Source organism: Trachemys scripta, chromosome 2 (assembly GCF_013100865.1).
Source record: "Trachemys scripta elegans isolate TJP31775 chromosome 2, CAS_Tse_1.0, whole genome shotgun sequence".
NCBI lineage: Eukaryota > Metazoa > Chordata > Testudines > Emydidae > Trachemys > Trachemys scripta.
In genome coordinates, this window is record NC_048299.1 from 157,247,695 (window position 1) to 157,275,035 (window position 27,341).

General features: G+C 41.1%; 1 protein-coding gene across 2 annotated transcripts in view; it reads right to left on the reverse strand.

Annotated features, from left to right (window-relative positions):
- Nucleotides 1–27,341, reverse strand: part of KAT6A (lysine acetyltransferase 6A) — a 75,857-nt gene that overhangs the window by 41,338 nt on the left and 7,178 nt on the right. For both annotated transcript variants that reach the window (XM_034762045.1, XM_034762046.1), the window contains one exon: nt 982–1,090. In XM_034762045.1, the coding sequence (XP_034617936.1) occupies nt 982–1,090 (109 nt within the window). The remainder of the gene's footprint in view (nt 1–981; nt 1,091–27,341) is intronic.

Sequence of the window (27,341 nt, forward strand, 5' to 3'; positions counted from 1 at the left end):
CTCTCATCGTTAAAAATTTACACCTTCAGGAGGTCTTGGATAAGTGTGGTATAAATGCCTCAGTTAGCAAAGCACTTAAGTACCTACTTAAATGCCTAAGTGCTTTGTTGAACTGGGGTCAAAGAGATGACAAAATTGGCCATACAGAAGACAGCTTTCTAAAAATTTTACTAAGGGCTTACTGAACTAGTTATGTGGCAGTTAAATGCAACTGTCCCCCAAACTGAAGGCGCATAAAGATCAGCTAGCCAAACCCTATTGTTCCCCATCCAGACAGTTATGTGGGGACATCATACTAGATTAGAGAGGTTCTCAGGACAAAATTTTTGGTGGCCTCAGAATATGGCCACCAACTCTTGCTGGTGGCTGCTCTCACGCTTTTTCCTAAAATACTTAATTAGCTTTAGGAAAACCAAATAAATATGCACAAATTATAATGATCTGGATGTGTATATATTTACTGATAGCTAGTAAGTCTGTTGTGAAAAGTGATCTTAAACATACAGGTATCACTTTTCACAGCAGACTTACTCAGCCCTGGCAAGCCTGGAGACAAATTAATCCCTGGATGGGAGGGTCGGGGGAGATGGGGGTTGAGGGAGGTAGCAGGGGGCTGGAGCCTGAAGCCTCATGTCCAGAGACTGCCACCGCGCCACCCCAAGGCTGAAGCCCAAAGTCTGAGCCCCAACACTCCTGAGAAGGCGGGGAACTCATTGGCTGCCTGCTTCTACAGCATTGTGCCCCAGGTGACTCCAGAGGGGGGCAGGGCCCAATCCCTACTGGTAGCCCCAGCAATCAACACCAAGGTGGTGCATCCAGGATCAACAGGGAGGGGAAACGGGTGCGACTTTGCCCGCTCTCCCTCCCTCCCACCCCCACCTCCCCATCACAGCCCAGGAGGCTGTGGCCGCAAGAAAGGCCCCTGGTGGCCGCATTTGAGAGATACAGTTGTTTCCAGGAGCACTATAAGTGGTCACCTACCACTGTTGCCACAATCCGCACATGAGATGAGCTCCTCAGGTTTTTTCTCACGATTCTGTTCTTTTGTACCAAGGCAGAAACTGCAGATTGGGATTGGTTCAGCAACTGGCTGTGAGGGAAAAGCAGAGATCAAAGTGCTCAACCATTAATCAATCTATAACCCGTTGAACAAATTTTCAACTAATTATACAACTTACATAGCATGCAGAGGAAAAATTACATAGAATTATATTCAACTTAGTGCTAACCCCATGATACAACATACATTATATGGATGTGTCTGGGAATTGTAGCTTTAAGAGCAAATTAACACACACACAAAAACCATTAAAAAACTGTATCAAGAGAACACTAAGGTTGCAGGTTAAGCACTCAACCTTAATTTTGGCATTTCCCAACTTTAATTCTGTACTTTCAGTATGCCCCCCTTTGTACATCTGCATTATGATACAGTTTTTAATTACACAATGACACACTAAGTGCTCCAATATATTATACAATCTTAGATGTTCATCACATCTAACTACTGGATGCAACTCTATGCCAGAAAGAGATGCACAGATCTCATTTATATACAAGATGCTTCAATGTGGCTGGACCAATCCAACAGTGGTCTTATTGCAAGCAAAAGACTGATTTTATGTAGCAGTAATACAACCTGGAGGATTCAGTTGCTATGTCACTTCTCTCTACCAGTGCAGACTTCAGTGCACACCACACACCAGATAGAGACTGAGCTGTGTTTTCTACAGTGTCCACAAGATGGAAACACTCAAGACAAATGTTATAGAAAATTACTACAGTGTGTATCTTGGGGCTAGATGCTAACTGCACAGCAGGACCTGGAAAGGCATGATTACTTGGGAAAAAACAACAACAACAAAAGTATGGATAAGATCAGACGTTTTAACCCGCACCCTCAGATTAAGGAGATTTTAAGAATAACCTACTGATAAATCTCCAAGTGCTTATCCCACTGGTTCTGTATCTAATTATATCCCTGGTATGAATTAGCTAAGGGATTCCCTTCCATTTCCAGTTAGAATTCTGGATAAGAGATCAAACTACACAAGAATAGATGGACACAACACACAGACACTTTCTTCTCTTGTTTGAAGGAAGAAACTAGGCAGGATCTGACATGTTTCTTGTTGGAAGGGAAAACCAGGTAGTATGACCCAGGTGTAAATATCTCCCTCCACAGTTAGGATGGTGATGTGCATGGATCCCTTGTCTTCGTTTAAAATTGGGAGAGGAGAAGATAATACTAAGCTCCCACAAACCTTATCTTTTCATTCCTGGTTAGGCTTAGGAACCAGACAGTTAGTTGTTCAAGGTTAGTTCTGGGAACTATGTGATCTGCTGGTGCATTGATGTTATGTTATGTGAATTGAGATATTTTAGGAAATTGCCTTTACTCTCTTCGTTTTGTATTCTCTTGTCAGGTGTTTTTATCCCACTGCCTCTCCTTAGCTGCAGTGTCCTCTTTCTATGCAGCACTTATTCCGCTAAGTGCAAATTACCTTATTATTAAACAAACATGATCTCTGCCATAACATTACCACCTCTCTCTTACATACTTATTTTCATCAGATCTCATAGCACTTTACAGAGGAGGCAAAGTATCATTATCTGCATTTTACAAATGGGGATACATAGGCACAGAGAGGTGAAATGACTTGCTCAAGGCCAGTGGCAGAGCTGGAAACAGAACCCCCATCCCTCCAGTCCTAGTCTTGTACTCTATCCTCTGGGCCACTGCAGCTCCTACTCAATAAGAATCCCAACAAGAACAGCTGTCCTCCTCTTTCAAGCAATGGTACATGCAGTACAATCATTTTAGGGTTTAAACTCAAACTCAGAACAATCATTACTGACATTTTTAATTCATTATTTATAATCAGTGATAGATTAGATCAATCATTAACATTTTTTTAATCAGAAAATATTTCTCATTCATGAACTTCTTTTAAACCTAGTATGTTACTTTGTTTTGAATTCTGCCTGTCTAATTCTGCCAGCAACCTGCTCACTAAATAAGACCATCTCACATCTTGGATTTCATTGTGCCCCTTCTCTCATCTCCATTCCAAAGCGAGATTTTGTTTCAGACTGAAGTCCTATAGTCCATTTGCATAATGAATCTGAACTATATCAGAATCTTTCAGATACAAGTTAGTATATGAAACAATAAATGCTGTTGCTAACAGAAAATTATTTAACATAACTGACCATTAGACAATAAATAATGATATCTTTATGCTAACATCTGAAATTGTATAGATCTCCAATTCAGTCAGAATTAAGGGCTAACAAGATGCTAATGTTCCTTTGGTTAAGTTCTATTTGACAGAAGCAATGTAATCAGAAGAGAGCTCTACAATGACATCCAAGTTGTGATTTTATATTATGCTACCTTGTTTCAAAGGTGGCAAAACACCACCAACTCAGAAAGTAGAATTTAAGCAATTAAAGGTACTTACATATTTGCTTTGGACATAAAAGCTCTGTTCTGTTAGAACAGAATAACTCAATATAAACAATAAACTTCATTGTTTTAGGACTGAATTCTGTGTCAGATTCTAATCTCAGTCACTCACATATCTCAAGAAAAACTTTACAGGCTACTGTTTAGTGAAGCCTCATCATCTTTAAAGGACTGTAGGATGATAAAATTACTCCATACATTCAAATAAGCCTGAAGGATTTCTGATCTACTCTTCAAAGCCACATGAGTGTTCAAGTCTCACACTAAGCTGTCATCTGGAAATATGAATTGCTAATGCAAATTACACAGAAAGAAGTCACCACTACATATACAATGTCAAAAGAATGCAGAGCTGTAATTAAATTACTAGCAGCCTGCTCTCCCACTCGTATGTATATGTGCGTATATGTGCGTCACAGAGGCACCAGAAGACTGCAGGTACATACATCACACCAGTACCCAGCACACACAAGATAAAGAAACAGGAAATCACAACTGGAACACTGTGCACAGTTCTGGTGATTACAGTAAAAATCTATGTACTTCCCCTGACATTCAAGAGTTACATCAGGGATGTATTTGGCCCAGACTCTAAAGTGGTGATCTAATGGACTAAACACCTGGCTGAGTCTCAGAAGACCTGTGTTGTATTCCCATCTTTGCTACCAACCCATAGTACGACCTCAAACAAGTCATTTAACCCGCTGGTAATATTAGTTAGCCCATCTGTAAAATTGGGATGCCACCACTCACTTTTAGAAAGAACTCTGAGATCTATAAAAAGAACAGGAGTACTTGTGGCACTTTAGAGACTAACAAATTTATTAGAGCATAAGCTTTCGTGGACTACAGCCCACTTCTTCGGATGCATCCGAAGAAGTGGGCTGTAGTCCACGAAAGCTTATGCTCTAATAAATTTGTTAATCTCTAAGGTGCCACAAGTACTCCTGTTCTTTTTATAGATCTCAGAGTTCTTTCTAAAAGTGAGTGGTGGCATCCCAATTTTACAGATGGGCTAACTAATATTACCAGCGGGTTAAATGACTTGTTTGAGGTCGTACTATGGGTTGGTAGCAAAGATGGGAATACAACACAGGTCTTCTGAGACTCAGCCAGGTGTTTAGTCCATTAGATCACCACTTTAGAGTCTGGGCCAAATACATCCCTGATGTAACTCTTGAATGTCAGGGGAAGTACATAGATTTTNATGCTCTAATAAATTTGTTAATCTCTAAGGTGCCACAAGTACTCCTGTTCTTTTTGCGGATACAGACTAACACGGCTGCTACTCTGAAATCTGAGATCTATGAATTTAAAGAACTATACTCACAATATATTGTTAAAGCAATATCCAAAAAGTTTCACTAGTAATAATAATCTTATTTTCTCCTCAGTTCTAATTTGTCCTATTTCCATAAATTTACAATGGAATGATTCAATCACTTTGATCAGAGAGATAAATTATATTATACAACTGGAATATTAGCTTTTAATTCATATGTATATACAATAGTTTGAGAGATAGGTATTTTTACAAATAATACAGCACCAAGAGTGCTAAGTGATTTACAGACAAAAAAAGAGAATTCCAGCCTGAAGAAATTACTCTCTAAAGAGACAACATAGACAAGGGAACAGAAGCAACAAACAGGTGATGGAGTGACACATCATGCCATAGCTCTGATATCAGATACACCAGCATGAACTCCTGCATATGTGCAATGCCTCACTCAAGTCAAATCAGGCTTAGCATATGCACAAAGGTCCTGGTACACAAAGCTAACTGCAGAACTGAAATCTATGTTAGTTCACTCTTTCCCATGTATTATAACACTATGCTCAGAAGTGGACTAAAAATTTACTGCTATTGCTTCATTGTACTGATGACTGGTTGCAAAACCGTTTCAAATAAAGACCTCTGCTGCTTTCATACACAAAAAACTTCTTAATACTGTAACCTTGAATCAAATTTTCTGTACTTGATCTCGGCCTAAAACTGCACTTTTTTGCTGCTGCTGCTGCAGGTTTGAGCAATATCCCTTCAAACTTTCACCATGAAAAAAAAAATCCCATTTCAAAAAAATTCTCATCACACTTAAGATAGGTCTTCAGCCAAATAGCTAAATTTGAAACATGAAACTAAGGAGATAATCCGCAATGAAAACCAGCAATCTGGATTGATTTTGTTTTAATCAAGGTATGGCTATTTGAAAACTACAAACTCAGCCTATACAGCAGAAAACCACCTTAAACCTACATGTGGCACATTTAAACAGATCCACTGCATATGCACAACTAGTTAAGTGCACATACATTAGTTTCAAGAATTTTGAAGCACCTCTGGTGAAGCTCAAAGAGAATGTAAGCAGTGGTGAGCTGGAGCCAGTTCGCGGGAACCGGTTGTTAAATTTAGAAGCCCTTTTAGAACCGGTTGTCCCGCATGGGACACTGGTTCTAAAAGGGCCTCTAAATTTAACAACCGGTAAGTTGAAGTGACAGGAGCGTAGCTAGGAGGGGAGCAGGGGAAGCGGCTGCTCCCCCAGGCCGCCCAGAGGATTCAGGGGGCAAAGCAATTTTGGGGGCCCCCCTTCCATAAAAAAAAGTTGCAATACTATAGAATACTATATTCTCATGGGGGCCCATGTGGGGCCCAGGGCAAATTGCCCCACTTGCCCCCCACCCGGGCGGCCCTGTGCTCCACCTGCTCCCCCCCCCAGCTATGCTTACCCGCCCCTAGGAGCCAGCGGGACCTGCCGGATGCTTCCCAGGAGCCGCCCCAGGTAAGCACTGCCGGGACTCCCCACCTCGCCCCCCGGCAGGTCCCTCTGGCTCTTAGGGGTGGGGCGGGTGGGCACCCACTCCGGTGGCCCACGAGACCATCCTGCCCGGCCCCTGAGCTCCCGGCTGGGGAGTCTAGTCCCCAGCTGTTCCCCCTCCCCCGCAGCTTCAGCTCGCCCTGCTGAAGTTAAATTTAAGTTAAATGCATCTATGATGCAACTCCACTGTAACCCATAATTTCAGTAGCTAGGGCTCTCACCTGAGAGGTAGGAAACCCCTGTTCAAATCCCTTCTCCTCATCATGCAGAGGAATTGAATCAGGGTACCCACATCCTGGATATGCTCCCTAACTACTGGGCTAAAGGTTATAGGGAGTCTTCTTTCTCCTTCCCCCTGCCATTTTTTGAATCTAGTTCTCCTTTGTTTTTGTCAAATTGCCCAAAATTGAAACAAAAAATTTTGAGTTGGGTCACCTTCCTCTGCAGCATGTGGGTGTGGCTCACTTGCGAAGATTATCTGGGTGGGTATATCTCACTTAATTTCCCTGCCATTGCAGGGCCTTGAGCACTTTGCATTGTAGTCCCTCCTATTCTCTGCCTATAGCACATAATAAGTTAGACGAAAGGAAGAACAGTCCCTGCCTTTCTCACTTTACCCCATTCTAGAGCCTCCTGGTGGGAGGCCAGTGTACATCTGGTGTACATGTCATTGCTACAATACTTCTCCAAAGTGAACAGCTCCAGGGTCAGTCTCTGCTGCTGCTCAATTTTCTCAAGCTACACAAGTTTTGAAACTGACTTCATTCTTGTCAGTTTCCATACCAACTACTTAGAAACCTGTAGGTGACAGTGATACTGGCAAGATTAGATCAGTTTACCCTCTACTGCAGCTTGGGAAAACTCAAAAATAGCACAGAAACTGAGGGCTAGTTTACACTGGCAACGCTAAAGCGCTACCACAGCAGCACTTTAATGTACCTTGTGTCGTCGCGGCGCAGTGCTGGGAGAGAGCTCTAAAAAAACCCACTTCAACAAGGGGCATGGCTCCCAGCGCTGGGGCACTGTTTACACTGGCACCTTACAGCGCTGCAACTTGCTGCACTTAGGGGGTTTTTTTTTTCACACCTCTAAGCAAGGAAGTTGCAGCGCTTTTAATTGCCAGTGTAGACAAGCCCTGAGAAAATTTGTCTACAGACTTAGGAAGATAGCATTGCACTGGTTTACATTCTGTTTGTATTGGAAAGATTACCTCCTCCTCTAGATATGGCTCCCACAACAGCTCATCAATGGTGGTCTTTCATACAGCCAAAGGGCAACATGAAGCACTCAAGCCTAATCTTTGATATGTTGCCTCTAAAGTACCAAACCAATTTCCTTCCATTTTTGTCCTCCCTTCCACCTTGTGATCCTGTTTGATGAGCACCCCACAGTGAAGGTTCAACCTGTGCCAGCAGGAATGGCAGAGGGAAACTGAGGAGAATCAGTTTTATAGGGTTGCTGCTAGCAACATTGGGGAAATGCTATGTGTGACAGCAGCACACAATCTCCTGTAGGTTTCTCCTGCTTGCTTTAAGTTATTTGCATTTCTAAAACATTGTTTAATCATGGTATCTGGTCTCTTCTCCCCCCCCCACCCTCCCATACGTCTTGTTTGTATATGGGTTGCTCACCAACAGAAGCATAGCTCTCCTACCAGATCTCTTCAACAGGCTCCTGTCAGAAGGACCAGATTCTGTAGAGCAAGTGAGCCTGCTCTTCCACTGAAAAAAAACTGAACTAAAGCGACATCTTGCAATTTGCTCTTAACATGGTAAGACTGGCTCAGAGCTGGATATGCAGCCCATCTAGATCACAAAAGATCAGTGTGATACATTCAGTTGATTGTATTGATTAGTATGCAGTGTTGTTGTAGCTGTGTTGGTCCCAGGAAATGAGAGAGAAAAGGTAGGTTAGATAATATTGTTTATTGGTCCAATAAAATATATCACCAGACCCACCTTTCATTGTATCGGTTAGTAAGCATGCTGCATGAGCTTTAACGTTTGGGAGACCTTTAAGACCAGCCCCTGGTATGATATGTCACAACAGTAAGAGACTAGATACGGTGGTGAAAAGTCCTTTAGGAAAGCTCTCAGGTAGACAATACATTCTGGAGGTGACAGAAGCTTATCATCATGGCTACCACCTCATTTGACTAAGGCTACATCTATGCTTAAAATGCTACAGTGGCACAGCTGCAGCTGCTCGGCTGTAGCACTTCAGTGTAGACACTCACTACAGCAATGGGAGTGACTGTCCTATCACTGTAGTTGATCCACTCCCTAAGAGATGGTAACTAGGTCCATGGAAGAGTTCTTCTATCGACCTAGCACCGTCTACAGCCGGGATTAGGTCAGTGTAGCTTCTTCACTCAGGGGTGTGGATTTATCACATCCCTGAGAGACACAGCTATGTAAGTTTTCAGTGTAGACCATCCCTAAGGAGTTCTCAATTTTGAGGGTGAGGGGAGCATTTTTGGCTGCCACTCTCAGGGATTCAAGGAGTGAAGAATCTGGGTACCATAAAGGTGTGCACCACTTGGACAGAAAGAGTAGAGTTTCTGGGATGCTGCACACAATATAAACACTGAAGATTATGCAAGAAAAGTCATCTTTGAATTGAATACCTGAAGTATGATGACCCTATTAACCTATCTACTAAATTAGCAATAAACAATCTTGACCCTGGAGTCCAATCTTGTTTGTGTATCGGGTAGAGGGGAGGCAGACAGTTTTCATTTAGCAGTGCAAAGACAGAAGGACAAAAAACTTTGTGGGCCAGGAATCGCATGATTCTAAACTATGTGGAAAAGGAGCTCATGGCAATTGCCATGGGTTTCATACTCTTAATATGTAGATATCTCCCAAACACAAAAATACTATTTCACTCTCTGATGAAGATAACAGGTTCTGAACGCAGTCGTGGATCATGTAAGTTCTGCTACAAGCAAGTTTAATAGTCACTGGAGAATAAATGCCAATTTGCTAGAAACAATGACCCTTTCTGGCAGGAAAAGCTTGTAGCAAGGGAATCTTCAGCTTTCCATTCTTTCTAAAGCAATCAGCTCTAACTAAAATAACAAGGGGGAGTTGAATATACGGTTGTGAAATAGCCTAGATCACTGGTGTCAAACACCAACCCCACAGGCCAGATCCAACCTTTAATTTAAAAATTAAAAAATCATTTTTAATACCAAATTTATTTTAAAAATAATAAGGTATATTTCTAGCTCTTCTTGTTGCAGTTTGAACCTTCCAAAAATGAATGTGACCAATGTAAAACCAACACAGAGTTGTTCTCCAAAGCCCACAGAAAACCTGAAAAGAGAGCTGAGAGGTATGAACTTTTATTGTCTCATTGTTTCTCTCTGTTTCCTTCTCTGTTTGTTTCATTCGCCTTTTATTTTATCTTATATTCAAGTTCTCTGTCAGAAGGGACTATCTTGATGTTAAGTGTTTGTGGGGACCTAAGCTGGACACTACTGTCATACAAATAATAAAATAATAAGCATTAATAAATGAACTTCCTCCATTCATCTCAATGGGGTGTTAAATCTTAAGGCTAATGATGACACTCAAAAAGCCAGACTTTCCAATAATTTAGGTGTGCATTTAAGCACCTAATTTACAATGTTACCATAGCTATGCCCTTAAAATAAGTAACTGCAAATCCCAGTAAAAAGTGTCTTAAAGATTTTTTGCATCATCTTCTGACTAAGTAATGCACAACGCAACAGTAATTTACCTAAAAGTTTAGTTTTCAGATAAGGGCCATATTGTAATGCAAAGCAGGAGATCCACCACAGGCCAAGGGTGGTATATATGCTTTATATTTGTAGCTCACAGAAAATAATTTAAAATGTAATTTGATGTATCTGAAGAACAAGTTAGACACCACTGGTCTACGCTGAACTGTCATCTCTCCTAAATGTGTGATATTGCATAATGGAGCCCACCCTTCTGCACATGCCATGACAGTGGCATTCTCTTAGAGGAACTTAACTGGCGGAGCTCACAACACTGTACATGTAGGGAGTCCAGACAGCCTGAGTTAAGGACAGAGGATCTGCCATGTGGAAAGGTATGTAACCTAAACATCCTCCCCTCTGCTAGCAGTAGCAGATGTAGCCGAAGGTCCTCTACATACATGCTATCTCTGAGTCATCTGGAGGCTAAATAGTTTTTTTTGAAAAAAGAAAAATTCCTGTGTTAAAATAAAAATCTCTATAGAAGCCATCAGTAGATATTTGGAATTGGGATTTCCCAAACTGTATTCTGCACTTCATTACTAGGCTGATGTAAGGAGATAAAAGTGAAAATTTAGTATGGTAGGAACATTGAAAAGTGTTCTCTTAATTCAGCCATGTGAATGGAATCACACCAAACCCACAGGAACAAGGAGGCTAAAAGAACATTAACATACCCTGCAAATAGATTAACTGAAAATGACGGTCACCTGCATAGGATACTTCCTCAACAACTGTAGCTGGTGGGAGGCATTTTTTTATTTAAGTCCGAACAAATATATGTAATCATGTGGCCAAAAACGGAGTTAGTCTGTAAGAGTAAAGCTAAACGGAAAGGAGTTCAATTAGGAACACAAGGAATTAAGATAGTGAATCAGACCCATAACCCATTTAGTCCAAAATCTTGTCATTGACAGCGGACAGTACCAGTTACTACAGAGGAAGGTGCAGGAGCTCTGAAGTGGGGTAGTTATGGGACAATCTGACACCAGGAAAATTTCCTCCTAATCCACAATAGCTAGAGGTTGGTGCATGCCCTGAAACAGGAGGGTTCATAACCCTTTTAAATAGTTCCCTGCCCCACCCCCTCCAATAATTTTGGATATTCATGTTACCTGTGTGTGTGTGTGTGTGTGTGTGTGTGTGTGTGTGTGCGCGCGTGCACGCACACTCCTTTTTTAATTCTGCTAAGATCTTCGTCTCAGTGATATTTTAATGGCCAGGAATTCCACAGGCTAATAGTGTTGTGTGAAGAAGAGTTTCCCTTTATCAGTCTTGGATTTGTAACCTTTCAATTTCATTGAATGTCTCTTTGTTTTTGTATTATGGGATTTGGTGAAGAGAAGATCAAATAATTCCCTCCAATATGTATTATTTTGCATTTATCCATACTGACTTTCGTATGTCATTGTGCAACCATTTTACTTAGCTTAGTTAGATCTTTTTTGAAGTTCTTCAATCTTCTCCGGTCTTAACTAACCTCAATACTTGTGTCACCTGCACATTTTGCCACCTGACAGCTCATCTCCCTTTTCATATCATTAATAAATATATTTAACATCACGCCACTATTAACTTTCTGCCTGGTGAAAACTAAACATTTAGTCCTATTTTTTGGTTTTTGTCTCAGTCAAGTTTCTGATCCATACAGTACTTTGCCTCTCACCTGACCCCTTAGTTTCTTTAGGAATCCCTTGTAAAAGACTTTTTCCGAGGTCTTTTTAAAATCTAAATAAATGTCAAATAGTTCCCATCTATCCACCAATATCTTGACACATTGAAAGAATTCTAGTAGATTAGTGAGGTATGATTTTCCACCGCAGAATCTGTGCTGGTTAGACCCTATCATATCATGATTTAAGTACTTTATAATTCTATTTTTAATTGTACATTCAACTGGTTTATCAGGTACAGCAGTAAGATTTACTTGTATAATCCCTGGGTCACCCCTACTGTCTTTTTTAAATATAGGTACAACAGCTGCTACTCTCCAATCCTTCAGTATTGTAGCTGATTTTAATGAGACTGGCTATTTTAGCTGGCAGCTTTACCACTTCATACCAAAGGGATGTGTGTATTTCCTGCTCCTTTATTTCTCTGTCCTCTCACCTCCCACAAAAACATGCTGACAGCCAGGAAGAGAGCCAAAGCATACAGAAAATGCAAAAAGCACACAGTATTTTTTTTTTAAGTTGAAATTAAAGCCTTGTTTTAAATAAAAATCCCTCACATATTTTAATACAAGAAGTCAGCAGCAGTGCATTCTAGAACTCATCCCTGCAAGAGGTCTGCCAGAACCCAAAACAGGTAAGCAAAATAACAGAATAAAGAGTGATTCTCTTTAACGGTAAGTGCTCAAATCCCTAGAGTACACTCCCAGAAGACATGCACCGTTTTTCTGGAACAGAAAGTGAATTCCCTCCTACTTACTAATGGGAAAGATGGCAAGTAATTTCACTAGTCTCTGGTTCAGTTTATTAATACATAAAATGGGGATAACACTTACCATAAAAATGTGCAGCATTCTTCAGCAATTGTCCAGACTTACTGTGTTACGACATTTTAGATTAGAGTAGTGTGTAAACTCAAAAGCTTGTCTCTCTCACCAACAGAAGTTGAGCCAATAAAAGATATTACCTTACCCACCTTGTGTGTCTATCTTTTTGATTGTTAAATATGACACTTTTATGATATAAAGAACACAAGGTCCAGATTTTTAGAAAAGCTGAGCACCCAGTACTCCAACTAAAGGCAATGTGAGCTACAGGCACTGAAAATCAAACACCTCTGAAAATCAAGCCCACAGTTACTAGGATGATGGATGCCTCAGCCATGCATGTAATTCATTGCGGGGTAATTCACAAAACTGGGTGACTGACAAAACTGGGTGACAAGGCAACAAAATGACAGCTGAAATTCAATGCTGATAAATGCAAAGTAATGCATATTGGTAAACAATCCCAATTACATGTACAAAATGATGGGGTCTAAATTAGCTGTTATCACTCAAAGATGTTGGTGTTATTGTGAAGAGGTCTCTGCAAAAATCTGCTCAATGTGCAGTGGCAGTCAAAAAAGCTAACAGTGTTTGGAACTATTAGGAAAGGGGTAGATAATAAGACAGTAAATATCATAATGCCATTATATAAATCCATGGTACGCCCACAGTTTGAATACTGTGCGCAGTTCCGGTCACCCCATCTCAAAAAACATACATTAGAAATGGAAAAGGTACAGAGAAGGGCAACAAAAATTATTAAGGGTATGGAACAGCTTCCGTGTAAGAAGAGATTAAAAAGTCAGACTGTTCAGCTTGGAAAACATACAACTAAGGTGAGATATGATAGAGGTCTATAAAATCATGAATGGCGTGAAAAAACTGAAAAAGGAAGTGTTATTTACTCCTTCACATAGCACAAGAACCAGAGGTTGCCCAATTAAATTAATATGTAGCAGATTTAAGACAAACAAAAGGAAGTACTATTCACACAATGCACAATCTGTGGAACACGTTGCCAGGGGATGTTGTGAAAGCCAAAACTATAGCTGGGCTCAAAAAATATTTAGATAAGTTCATGGATGATCGATCCATCAGTAGTTATTAGCCAAGAAGGTCAAGGATACAACCATGCTCTGGGTGTCCCTAAGCCTATGACTGCTAGATGCTGGGACTGGATCACTTGATAACTGCCATGTTCTATTCATTCCCTTTGAAGCATCTGAAAAGTTCTCCTTTTCCAACAAATTTTGTTGTTATTGTAAATTTCCATGGATAAGTATATCTGACTAAGTGGCCTCTCCCCATTCAACATTTATGTATTAATGATAATACAGTATTCCAAAACTCCTGTGATGTATATTACATTAACACCATTCAGATGCTGTGCCTTATACCTCCTTACACAGTGTGATGACTAATATCTAACACAACATGGAAAATATTTCCTTGTCAAGGGCCCTATGCCCAATAGTATTTTCGTTCACAGAATCACATTTCCACCTCATAACTCTTGTTTTATCTAGGTATGAAAAATGTTACCTTAAAATTTCACATTATGCATATTGCTTTTTTCGTAAGGCATCTGGGGAGGCAATATTTAAAATCAGCAAGGGCTTGTGGAAGTCCTACCTTTCTGTAATTTTAAAATCCTACATAGGAGAGAACTGTACTCATTCCTCTGCACCACCACCCACCCGGTGCTCCAGGGCTGGAAGACAGGGGCCATGCTGCCCAGCCAGCGTACTGGGGGTGGGATGTGCTCGAGCGGCCCAGGGCGGGGGAGGCCTGGTGGCTGCACGGGGAAGGGGGTACCCCTTGGCTTCAGTGGGAGGGGAGGGGCCTCGGGCAGAAGGGGCAAGCTGGACCAGGGGGCAAGCCTCCCCGAGCCTGGGGTTCACTCGCCACCCATGTCTAGAACCTAAATTTTTGTAGCCGTCATGGTTGAGACAAAAGACTAAAATCTGAATCTCTGACCTAAGGCAAAATTTCTTTTCTAAGGGCTCTACCCATACAGTGCATCTGGTGAAGACACTCTATCCCAATAGGAGAGTTCTCCTGTTGGCATAATAAAACCACCTCCATGAGAGGCAGCAGCTATGTCGGCAGGAGAGGCTCTCTCACTGACATAGCGCTGCCCACACCAGGGTGTTTATGTCGGTGTAACTTATGTCACTTGGGGGGGGGGTTATTCACACCCCTGCATGACATAAGTTCTGCTGACATAAGCTGAACTGTAGACATAGTCTAAGTATGCAAACAGTCTGTCTGAAGCAATCACTGACAGGTGAAATGTGCCAATTCATTTCAGTATAGTTTTTATGCTGAAACCTATTGACAGTTTAAAGGCCATCATTGCTATTTCACTGTTCAATCATTTTAGCAGAAACAAGCAGTTAATGTTTATCCACCATTGCTGAATGCAACAGTGGCATGGGGATAGTTGGTTTATGCCAAGGGTTTCAGGAGCAGATAGCTCAAGCCACCACTCAAGTTTCTAGTCCTCTATGCTCCTACTCCAGGGCAAGGAAAGATGGATATGCATGTCCTCTCCAGTGTAAGAAGCTCCAGCACATTCTAAGTGCTAAAATCCCAAGCCACTTCTCAAAGTGTCCCCAACTAGCACTTTATCAAGTAGCCAAAAGCTACATCTTTCGTCGGACAAATTCCTGTGTTTCCTGACTGCTTTCCCCTACCAGGAACGTTGCCAATAGAAGTCCAGTGGCACATCATCAAGTGAATATTGGAGGCAACGGTGGAAACATTCATAAAAACATTATAAAAACTGATCGGAGATTAATTTAACATTAAAATAAACACATGGAATACTAAATTGATTGTAGTATTTGTTTTCATTTTTAAATAAAAACCGGTTTCTGAATTTACTTGAAGTTATCAAAATGTCATGATATCTAGTGCAGTTGACCATAAGAAATTGAGGGTGGTTACTGAAGAATTTAGAGTCAGCAGGCTACACTATCGCACTAAGCAAGCAGGAGCAAACAAGATAGGTACAATCTAATGAGCAAGGGTCCAATTAACTAAACAGGTGGATGTGAGAGGCATGTTGCAGTGAGTGTACTTCTTTACATTGTTTATCCCAGCATCCTCCTCCCAAGGAACTAACTTCCAAGATCACCTCCACAGAAGAGAACTCCCACTTTACATGTGCTTTTCTCATACTTTACCCATCTACAGAGATCACTTCTCAGTGATTGGTAACCCTGCCTTTATCTCTGCCAAGGAAGCCACTTTGTTTTAAAATATTTCAGAATACTGAAGTTTTGGGGTGAAATCCTGCCCCTACTGCAGTCAACGGGAGTTTTGCCATTGACCTCAATGAGGATTTCATCCATGGATGAAATATAGGTGAAACTTTCTGTCAGAGAGCAGAGACAACGGGAGTTTCCTGAGAAGCTGAAAAGGGCCAAACCTCATGTAGAGGACAAACTTTTCTCCTACAGTATCTTGCTATCCCCTATATTACAACTGAATCTAAAACCACTCATTACCATTAAAATGTGCATATGCAACATGCTTCTGTTTATCTCCTACAAGAACTCTCAGACAGATGAAACATAGTGTAAGGTGACAGCCTGAAGCAACCCAGCATGTTATTAAAGATGAACTGCAAAACTAAAATAAAAATTGAATCCCAGATGTGTACTAAATACAACTAATCAGATTTTAAGGGGCATTCCACAACAACTAACCTAAAATATTAACTAAATTTTCATTTAGTTTTGCAGTTCACTTTTGAATGGTGTCAGACAGTCTCATTAACAGTTTCTGTTTCATATAAAAATATGCATGTCAGATTTCCAGCTACTCTATTCAAGTTCTTATACCATGCCTATCAAGGGGTATCTGCATGCTTTCCAGTGGTGCATGAAGTGACATGAAGCTTCTGTCACATGTGTTTTTCCTCTTTCCTTCTCTCTCTCTTCCTCGCATGTTTGGGACAGGGCAGGAGGAGAACTGGCAAAGCTTAAGAGTTGGTTGCACTAACTAGCTTGCAAATTGTTGGATTTTTTTGTCCTTAAATACAATTTTTTTTCTGCAGCCTAAAGTGGAGGAACTAAGTGTATATCCCTCCACTGAAAACAAGTTCACTCAGGATAGTTGTGCTCAAGCAGCAGCCACTGCCCTTTGTGAATAATCCAATTTGGCAACCATGCCATGCCATTTATTAAAGCAACCCACTAGTACAGCAGGCGAAAGCGTTATGGTACTTCCTTTGGGAATAAGCATTGGTCTATTTCATGCAGCTGATGCCTGCAGAGAGTTCGCACAGAACTCACTTATCCTAAGAGAATTTTAAGAAATCTCAGTACAATTAAAAACCTGAGTTATCTCTTACTTGATCTTCTGTGCTGTTCTTATCACTGATTCTTTCACTTTCTTGTGCAGTCTTGTAAGGGATTTTGTAGATGTAGCACTCTTTCAAAGAGAACAGAAAGAAAAATCTTTTCCTTCACAACTAGAAGACTTCCTGTTTTCATCAATTCTGAGACTCAAACAAGACACTAAAAGCAAACACTTTTACATGTCCAATCAGCTCCAATTTTGTATTTAATATCCCACCCTATCAAACATTTTTATTATTAGGATAATTATAATAAGGCTGAATGGAGATGGGATCCTCGGGAGAGAATCCGTGTATCAGAGAAAGCAAAATTGTAAGAATGGAGAGATCTCACTGCTGGTCTGTTTGCTCAGCAAAGAAAATCCTGGCAAGTGAAGAATACAAGCACACAATAAGAGATCCGGGAAAACAAGATGAGAAGCAGCCAGCTTAGTGCTGTAGATTTTTGGCAGACATTCAACTCCTTCTGCTGTTTTTCTTGCAAGCACATCTATCTGTGTAATGTCATCAGATCCAGAGAGGGAGGGAGGCAGAGAGAGAGAGAGTGACAGTGTTTTATAGGCTGCCAACCTCTCAGCACACGCTGTTACTATACAAAGGATGTCTAGAAAATCAATGTGCTGTACAGATTCAGAGACTGCACCCCCTCTAAAAACATCTGCAGGAAGAGAACTGCCTATGGAAAGGAGAAAAGCCTTTAATTAAAAAGACTGTTTTCAGCCAGTGAGACAAGGTGGGCAAGGTAACATCTTTTATTGGAACAACTTCTGTTGATGAGAGAGACAAGCTTTTGAGCTTACACAGAGCTCTTCTCCAGACCTGAAGAAGGTGTTACCTCCCCCACTTTGTTTCTCTAATATCCTGGGACCAATACGGCTACAAAAACACTGCATTCTGCCAGTTGCTCAGTTTTGCAACTCGCATAATTCTTGGAGAAAAAAAATATATATCCTCTAACCCCACAGAAAAACCTGGGTTACATCAGTGACTCATAAGATCAGTGCAAGTCATGGTCAACAACTTGAATGTGCTATGCTTCCTACGGCTATTTCAGTGCTGTCAGATGCTCATCAGATATCAGCACCACCTCTACTGCATATACGTCCACATACACCAGAAGGTTTAGAACACAATGCTGCTTTGGAGAAGAAGGACCAACATAGTCATGTGGTTGGGAAATAGAAGTACTGAAATCACATTGTACAAACATACATTTAGGTGTTTACATTGCTCTTGTAAGAGAATGTATAATATACCACATAGTGACTATTAAGAGAACTGCAACAGCTATATTAAATTTACCAGATAGGACTAAGCCACAACCCATTTATTCTGGTTCAAAATACTCAAAGCTATTTCAAAAGGTACTTGCTGCTCAAATTGACCCAAAATCTGCCTCATGTGACAGCAACTGCAAGAAGAGGGGAAAGACTAGAACCAGAGAAGTAAATTCATGATTCCAGCTATTTAAATCTGAAATTTCACAGCGTTGCAATTGTAGGGGTCCTGACCCAAAAAGGAGTTGGGGGGTTCCACATTGTTATTTGGGGGGGGGGATTGCAGTACTGCTATCCTTATTTCTGCGCTGCTGTTGGCGGTGGGGCTGCCTTCAGAGCTGGGCAGCTGGCGGGGAGTCGAGCTCTGAAAGCAGAGCCAATGCCAGCAGCAGTGCAGAAGTAAGGGTGGTAATACCATACCATGCCACCCTTACCTTCTGCACTGCTGCCTGCGGAGGTGGGCCCTCAGTCAGAAGCCGCCACTCTCTGGCCGGCCAGCTCTGAAGGCAGCAGCACAGAAGTAAGCGTGGCATGGTATGGTATTGCCACCCTTACTTCTGCGCTGCTGCTGGCAGGGTGCCGCCTTCAGAGCTGGGTGCCCAGCCAACAACCGCTGCTCTCCAGACACTCAACTCTGAAGGCAGCGGAGAAGGCTGGCAATACCACTACCCCACTGCAACTCCCTTTTGGGTCAGGACCCCCAATTTGAGAAACGCTGGTCTCCCCCATGAAATCTGTATAGTATAGGGTAAAAGCACACAAAAAGACCAGATTTAATGGGAGGAAACCAGATTTCACGGTCCGTGACATGTTTTTCATGGCCGTGAATTTGATAGGGCCCTAGTGATGACACAGCCTAGTCACCTGAGCACAGACCTAGGGTTCTAGGGTATTGGGCAGGCTTGCATTCAGGCAGCTAGCCATGCCACAAAGTATACTAAAAGCAGCAGCACAGAAACTTGAGCAAAGCTAGCGCATATATGTCTACGTGGCCTGGGAAGCACTCTCCCAGCTGCAGCGCAGACATTCTTATGGAGGACAAATTATTACACTGCACTACAAAGAAGATAAAAGAAAATACAACATTTATCTTTATGGCATTATACAAATAGACAACACATCCTGAACTTGAATACAGTTTGGTCACCTCATCTCAAGAGCTACATCAGAAAAAGTAGAGGTCCAAAGAAGGACAACGAAAATAATTTAGAGGCAGGAAGCAAGGACAGGGATTACATACAAGAAAAAGGAGAGAGGACGATAGAAAAATAAAACAATGGTCACACAAGCTCTTTTAATTTATCCCTTCTCCTAATGGAAATGTAAGAGGCATCTGAAGCTAAAAGGATGAACAATACAAATACAAATATCTGCTCTTTTTATTTTTATGAAGAGGGGCTTACGTCACACTGGAGGGGACACCTGAAAGATTGCCATATTTGTGGGGCTGAGGTGACATGGGGAAGTTAATTGCTCAGATTTTAGCACGGTACATTGAGGCTGAACTCATGGCAGCTATGTCATCATATGAAAAGCCAACTGAAAAAATGGCAAAAAAGGTGTTGGGATGAAATTTCAAACATATAACAAAGAGAAACAAATTTTTATTTTGAAATTAAAAAATTATTAGATAGTCATCACAAAGGAACTTTATAGCATGAAAGATATTCAGATGCTATAATGATGGGGACAAAATAAATATCTAAATAAATAGAAAATCTTTTTTCATTTGCAATTCACCTTTGAAACACACCAATTCTAAACCCACGACATGAAGCAGGGTGCTTGGAGCGCTTGTTAATAATAGGCCTTTGTCTCATATGACTGGGACTCCTAAATTACCATCAGCACTATATAGCTCTGGATACATCTCTTGAACCATTCCAGAACCAATAAAACATCTGCTCAAATGCTGACAATCTTGTAGAGTAGTATGCCTAACAGAAGAGAAAATTCCAGGCTTATGCAAGCAGAACTTCTCCCAGGACCAGCATGTCCTTGATTCAATTCTGAGAATCTGGCATTTTGTTTGCAGAGGTCAGATTCACCTGGGAGAATTTTCCATCTTCAAGTTATCAGCCAATGAAGTATGGAGTTGCCCAATCTGCAGATCATATCTGGCCCTTTGATTCAGGACTCTAACAATACTAGTTACTGATAATGATATGAAGTTTCTCTCTACCCAAAGCAGCATTCTGCAAATATCCCCTGCCTTGCTCTTGTTGCAGGTACTTTCCCAATTTTTCAGGAAAGCTATTGTGTCATCTTTACGTGCGAGGAGTCTGAAAATTGTAGCTGGTCATAACACTCCTTTTCAGATAGTGAGATTTTTCGCCAAGAGTCCATAGCCTTATACAAACAATAATAGGGATATACACCAACCAAACCAGCAGAATTATGTTGGTTCCAAATCCCAATCCCTGCTGAACACCAGTAAATAAATGTCTTTTTATCGTTTCTAACAATAACAAGTTTTTTTCTAGTCATTATACAAATAATTTCCACAAGCAAAGTGACTCTTTCTAGCTTTGGGTACTATTAGAGCTTCACACCATGATTAGTCATTCCTGTCACAGGTAAGAAACAACACCTTGATCAGAGTCTGAATCTGAACTGCCATTAACACAGGAGCATCCAATATGATACAGAGCCCTACACAAAAACACTGCCTGACATAAAGACAGAGTGGTTATAAAGGGATTAAAAAGACATTAGAATTCACTGCCTGGTGAAAAATTTGAACTCAAGAATTCTATTTCCAATTTACTCAGCCCTACCACACAGGTGAAACTATGTGATCCAGCGTCACAACTATAGTTAAGCTCTGTTTACCTAATTATGCAATGCTATGAACTAACTCTGCATATACCCCTTCTCTACCAAAAGCCACTACAAACAGCTTTCTAAGGCCTCCCTTCACAGCAAGATTTAACAGAGTCTCATGTCCTTGAGCCATAGTCCTCATGAATATGTCCAACACAGAAAAAAAGAAAAAAATCCCACAACAAACAAGTTCACAACCCTCAACACTTGGTGCTGTGCAAAAGACTTGAGACTTTTAAAACCAGACTAGACCAAACACTAGAAAGCAAGGGCAAAGAGTTAGAATGGGTGACCCTTCCTATGATTTGTAGCACCTCTGCAATTTTCAGCAATATCCATTTATAGATAAGTAAACAGAGTGGTGGATTAAATTGCCCAGGGTTCAGCAAGGGAACTAACAAGTCAGGAGAGTCCAAACTCCCAGTCCCACGTTTAAGTAACAATACTCTATGTACGTAGCAGTACGATGAGATATGGAATTTGTTCTGTCCAATTAATTCTTAAAAATGTGCTGAACTGATAAGGGAGTATGGACAGTTAAGAAAGCATAGGTGATTCAGAAGAATTCCAACATGTGTAGTAATCTAACACTGCCTACACTACCTACAGTGAAACTTCTTAAGCAGTCTACAGGCTTTATTGTATTATGGAGGTAGGGGTCCCTAAATACTGCTGGATCTCTGGATAATGAACAGGCTTCATAACTAACACCATTCCTACAGTATCCCACCTGATATGGGAAGCAGTACTGGCATCTGCTCCGCAGAATATGTGAACACCTTTCTGTAAGATCCCTTAGGACAGGGGTAGGCAACCTATGGCACGCATGCCGAAGGTGGCACACGAGCTGATTTTCAGTGGCGCACACCCTGCCTGGATCCTGGCCGTCGGTCCGCGGGCTGTGCATTTTAATTTAATTTTAAATGAAGCTTCTTAAACATTTTAAAAACCTTATTTACTTTACATACAACAATAATTTAGTTATATATTAAAGACTTATAGAAAGAGACCTTCTAAAAATGTTAAAATGTATTACTGGCATGCGAAACCTTAAATTAGAGTGAATAAATGAAGACTCGGCACAGCACTTCTGAAAGGTTGCTGACCCCTGCCTTAGGAGAATAGGATTCTCACTGTAGTCCTCAGATTTGGAAAATAAAGGGACAAAGCGCTCTGCTAAATAAAACAGAATGGAGATTAACACTACTTATAACAGCTCTCCAGGTCAAATTTAGTTCATGATCCTTTGGAAATGCAAATAGCAATACACACCCACCTACCGTCTCTGCAGAGAGAGCAGAGGTCAAAGGAATCAGCAGTCTTCTGTCACACACAGGATTTGTATTGCCAGATTTTCTATTGCTAGCATATCAAGTATTTCTTTTTAATAGGAATTCAGAATTTTCTTTTGGTTAGTAGGCAATTATTTTATCCAAAGTTTAAACCATTCTTAACCAGCTATTTCAACCACAGCAGCGACATTCAGGGAGTGGAAAAACAAAAGCAGTGCACCAATTCAGCCAGGAAACTGGAGGAGAGTCAGTGACCTGCTGTCATTCTCACTGCTGTTTGTTCTCCTTACATAACAGAGCTTTAACACCAGAATCAAACTCTTGTGTACTTAGCAACGTACTCCAGCATGCACCCTCCCAGTCTGTCCATATTTTAAAGCTCTCTGATAAATAAGGTTCCTTTATTAACTGCACTTCAGGGATGTGTCATTCCACATCCGCCAACAGTCTCCTGGACAGAAAGTACTAACACTAGGGTTCCAGCCAACATGCTGGACCAATTTCATTTAATTAAAGACCGGTATCATGTATTCAACTCCTATTGAAATTGTGTCAGAATATTCTGTTTAGAACCCAGTTTTTCTAACGTGCACAGCTGAGACAACCGTATCACCACAACACTCCAATGTCTTTCCACAGGCTCACCAACTTTTGGTGGTTTTTTTTAGTACCAATATTCTAGAGTTAGCTACTTCCTTTGACAAAGTCCCACATAGACTATGCTACACTCATAGTGCATTGTCTCCTGTTACTATCAAGGAAACCCCAAAACGGAGTCCATTTCTGACACATTTGCTATTAGAAACTGCTTCACCTGTTCATTAAATCAAGCAAATCAAGTTCAGAGTAATTTTATGACACTTGAATTTCCAGAATTACACATAGTGCAGATGGAGGCCATCTGTTAGAAGCCATGACTTTCCTGTCAGAGGAGAACGGTCTCCCCTTTCCAAGGAACAAGCTGGAACAGAGCAAATCCTAATCCTGCTCCAGCTGGGAGCCAATGCCAGCACAACTAGACTCTGAGTCTAATTACATCACTCTAGCTGCTGCAGATCCTTTGTGCACAGACTCCAGCAGAAAACCAAGCCACAAACAACTTTACTTACTAGCAATGGACTTGTGCCTCAAGACCCAGATTAGGCATTTATTTTAAAAGGTTCTACAGTACAGCAAGGGCAACATTAGTTATCATGTTAATGAAGTCCCCTCTCCCCCAAGACCATCCACCGTGCATATCTGTCTTTGACAAGAGAATTTTCTTCTTGAATAAATGAAGTTTAGCTTCAATTTTGACAATCATAGTACAGTGGCCTAGAGCTGCCTCTGTGCTGTTTGCGATGGGGCAGGAGAGCCACAAGAACAAGACCTTAAGGATGCTGTGTCCATTATATTCTCCAATCAAGTGACAATCCTATAGTGCAATAAATATAGACATTTTGCACAGCCATATCAGCTATGTTCCTTATGGCAAACAGATAACTACAGCACTAAAGTAAACACTTCTCCGATGACACTATTCGGTGATAGAAACTCTCCTACTCTTCAGTGCCAGAATTGCTTCTGAATAGTTCTGTGATTATAGGGAGATCTCCTGCAGGACAGTGTTTAAATATTTGCAGAATAACACAGCCCTCTCTACTTTTAACTAACATAATAAAAATTCCAAGGAAAGTAGAAATGAGAATCAATTAACACAAGGGGTACAGATCCTTCCAGATTATTTTAAAAAGACTGTCCCACTCTCATTCATGATGGAAATGCCAAGCTTTCTCACTAATAGGTTGATAAATTCAAAGTAATACATATTGGGAAACAATCCCAATTACATATACAACATTATGGGGTCTAAATTAACTGTTACGACTTAAAAAAGAGATGTTGGAGTCATTGTGAATAAGTCTCTGCAAACATCTGCTCAATGTGCAGTGGCAGTCAAAAAAGGTAACATGATGTTAGGAACCATTAGGAAAGGGGTAGATAATAAGACAGTAAATATAATGCCACTATATAAATCCGTGGTACGCCCACACTTTGAATACTGTGTGGGTTCTCGTCACCCCATCTCAAAAACATATATTAGAAATGGAAGAGGTACAGAGAAGGGCAACAAAAATTATTAAGGGTATGGAATAGCTTCCATATGACTGGGACTGTTCAGCTTGGAAAACACACAATTAAGGTGGGATATGATAGAGGTCTATAAAATCATGAATGGTGTGGAGAAAGTGAATAAGGAAGTGCTATCTACCCCTTTACATAACACAAGAACCAGAAGTTGCCCAATGCAAACAACATGCAGCAGGTTTAAGACAAACAAAAGGAAGTACCTCTTTACACAACGCACAGTCAACCTGTGGAACACATTGCCAGGGGATGTTGTGAAGGCCAGAACTATAACTGGACTCAAAAAAGATTTAGATAAATTCATGGAGGATAGGTCCATCAATGGCTATTAGTCAAGATGGTCAGGGATGTATGTAACTGTATGCTCTGGGTGCCCCAAGCCTATGACTGCCAGATGCTGGGACTGGAAGGCCAGGTCTACACTAACCCCCTAATTCGAACAAAGGTACTTCGAACTTCAGCTACGTTATTCACGTAGCTGAAGTTGCGTACCTTAGTTCGAACTTACCTTGGTCCACACGCGGCAGGCAGGCTCCCCCCTCGACTCCATGGTACTCCTCTCGTCTAGCTGGAGTACCGCAGTCGACGGCGAGCACTTCCGGGTTCGACTTATCGAGTCCAGACAAGATGCGATAAGTTGAACCCAGAAGTTCGATCGCTCGCCGCCGAACTACCGGGTAAGTGTAGACCTACCCGAAGATAGGGGATGAATCACTTGATAACTGTCCTGTTCCCTTTGAAGCATCTGGCATTGGCCACTGTTGGAAGACAGGATACTATGCTAGACGGACCATTGGTCTGACCCAGTATGGCCATTCTTACATTCTAACTGCTCATAAGAACATAAGGACAGCCATACTGGGTCAGACCTTTCTAACTATAAGACAATTGGACAATACTGTCAAGAACAGTCTAGGTTTTCTTGGTCCTACAATAGCACAGGAGGCTGGACTTGATGACTTCTCAAGGTCCCTTCTACCCCTACATTTCTATGATTCTGTGATTTCATAGTACAGTTTAATTCCTGAACACAGGCCATCAGGACAGGGGACACACTCCCTCCACTAAGCAATATCATTCATCAGGACAAGTTAAAAGTTAACCTTGAAAACATTATTCAGTCAAGTCGAATAGTAATGCTGGTTGAAAATAAGGCAGCCTGCGATTTCTTTATGACTTTTGAAGAATCCTTAATTTTGGGAATCAGGACTTCGGGGTTCTATAGGAACTTTGCCACTAATGTGCAGTGTAACCCTGGGCATCAGTTCACCTGTCTATAAAATAGGGATAACACCTACTGGATCATAAAGAGACTTACAGTAACAGTCCACAGCACCACCTACAATTGTATTGCAACATTTTGCACCATTAGGGTAGAATATTGTATCTTATTAATGAAAAAAAAACTACATTAATAGAATCTTAAAGTTACAGTTAAAATCAGGGTCATACAGCAAAAATAACTGACATGTTGCATATGAGATGAGTACATTTGATTCCTGTTGCTTGTTAAACATTTCTGTTATGTTTAGTAAATACAATAAAATAAGCAACATTTGCTATGTGGCCAACTCATAGTTGCTGTAATAAGATTATCTTCTGCATTTGACTTTTTTTAAACTATGCATCCTTAACACTGCATTAATAAAGTAATGCAATACACAATATACTGTTCTCCCCTCACCCTTATTAGCTTCTGACTGCAGTCTTGTGCAGACCAGGTACTGTGTTTGAGCTATAGTTCAATTATTCCCTCTAGCTCAGTGGTTTTCAACCTGTGGCCCATGGACCCTGGTAGTCCGCAGACTGTGTCTAAGATTTCCAGAAGGGTCCGCATCTCCATTTGAAATTTTTAGGGGTCTGCAAATGAAAAAGGGTTGAAAACCACTGCACTAGTTCAACCTCCATCCTTACTCCCAAATCCCTCAATCACACAGTAGGCAACTTACAGATCATGCCAAAGGCCTGGTCCACACTAAGCCCCCAGTTCGAACTAAGATACGCAACTTCAGCTACGTGAATAACGTAGCTGAAGTCTAAGTATCTTAGTTCGAACTTAAAGGTACTTACCGCGGGTCCACACGCAGCAGGCAGGCTCCCCCGTCGACTCCACCTACTCCTCTCGCAGAGCAGGATTACCGGCGAGCACTTCCGGGATCGATTTATCGTGTCTAAACAAGACGCGATAAATCAATCCCAGAAGATCGATTTCTGGCCGCCGAAGCAGTGGGTAAGTATAGACGTACCCAAACAGCCCTCACAGAGGCCTAGGCTTCACTTTCTGTTAGGCTCAATCATGATAGTATATGTCTGCTATGTGTTTTGAGATCTTGGAACTATGGATGTAGCGTTTTGCTCCCACTGTTGCTAGGACAGAGTAGTGTCTATCAGCTATGACTAGGTAGCTAGTGTGCTGTGAAGGATGCTTATCACATAGATCAGAACAATCTTACTGATACCTTGTGCTTCCCCCCATATTTGTTGTAACCAACTGTTCTATGCTTAAATTGTAAGCTTTTTGGAGAAGGGACCTTATTTATGTGTTTTTACAGTGCCTAGCACAGTGAATCTTGGGCCTGCAGGAGCTACCACACTATAAATAATTAATAATAAGCAGTCTCCTGTGACAAACGTTATCAGTTGATGAAGGGCCTTTAAACCAGAAACCTGTAGTCAGATGTGCAGATTTAACAGGTTGTTAGAATACAATGCAGTATCTTGGCAAGAAAAATTAGAAATCCCTACTTTTTGATGCAAAGTTGCTTATTTTCAGATTTTCAATACCCAGGGAAGACTCTCTTTTGAAATACTGCAATTCCCTCTTCAAACATCCAAAAGCTAGTGCATCTCTAGGAAATTTCCCAGAATTAAACACTGTACATAACACATACTTCATATATGCAAACTTACTTAGATATGAATTACTGTT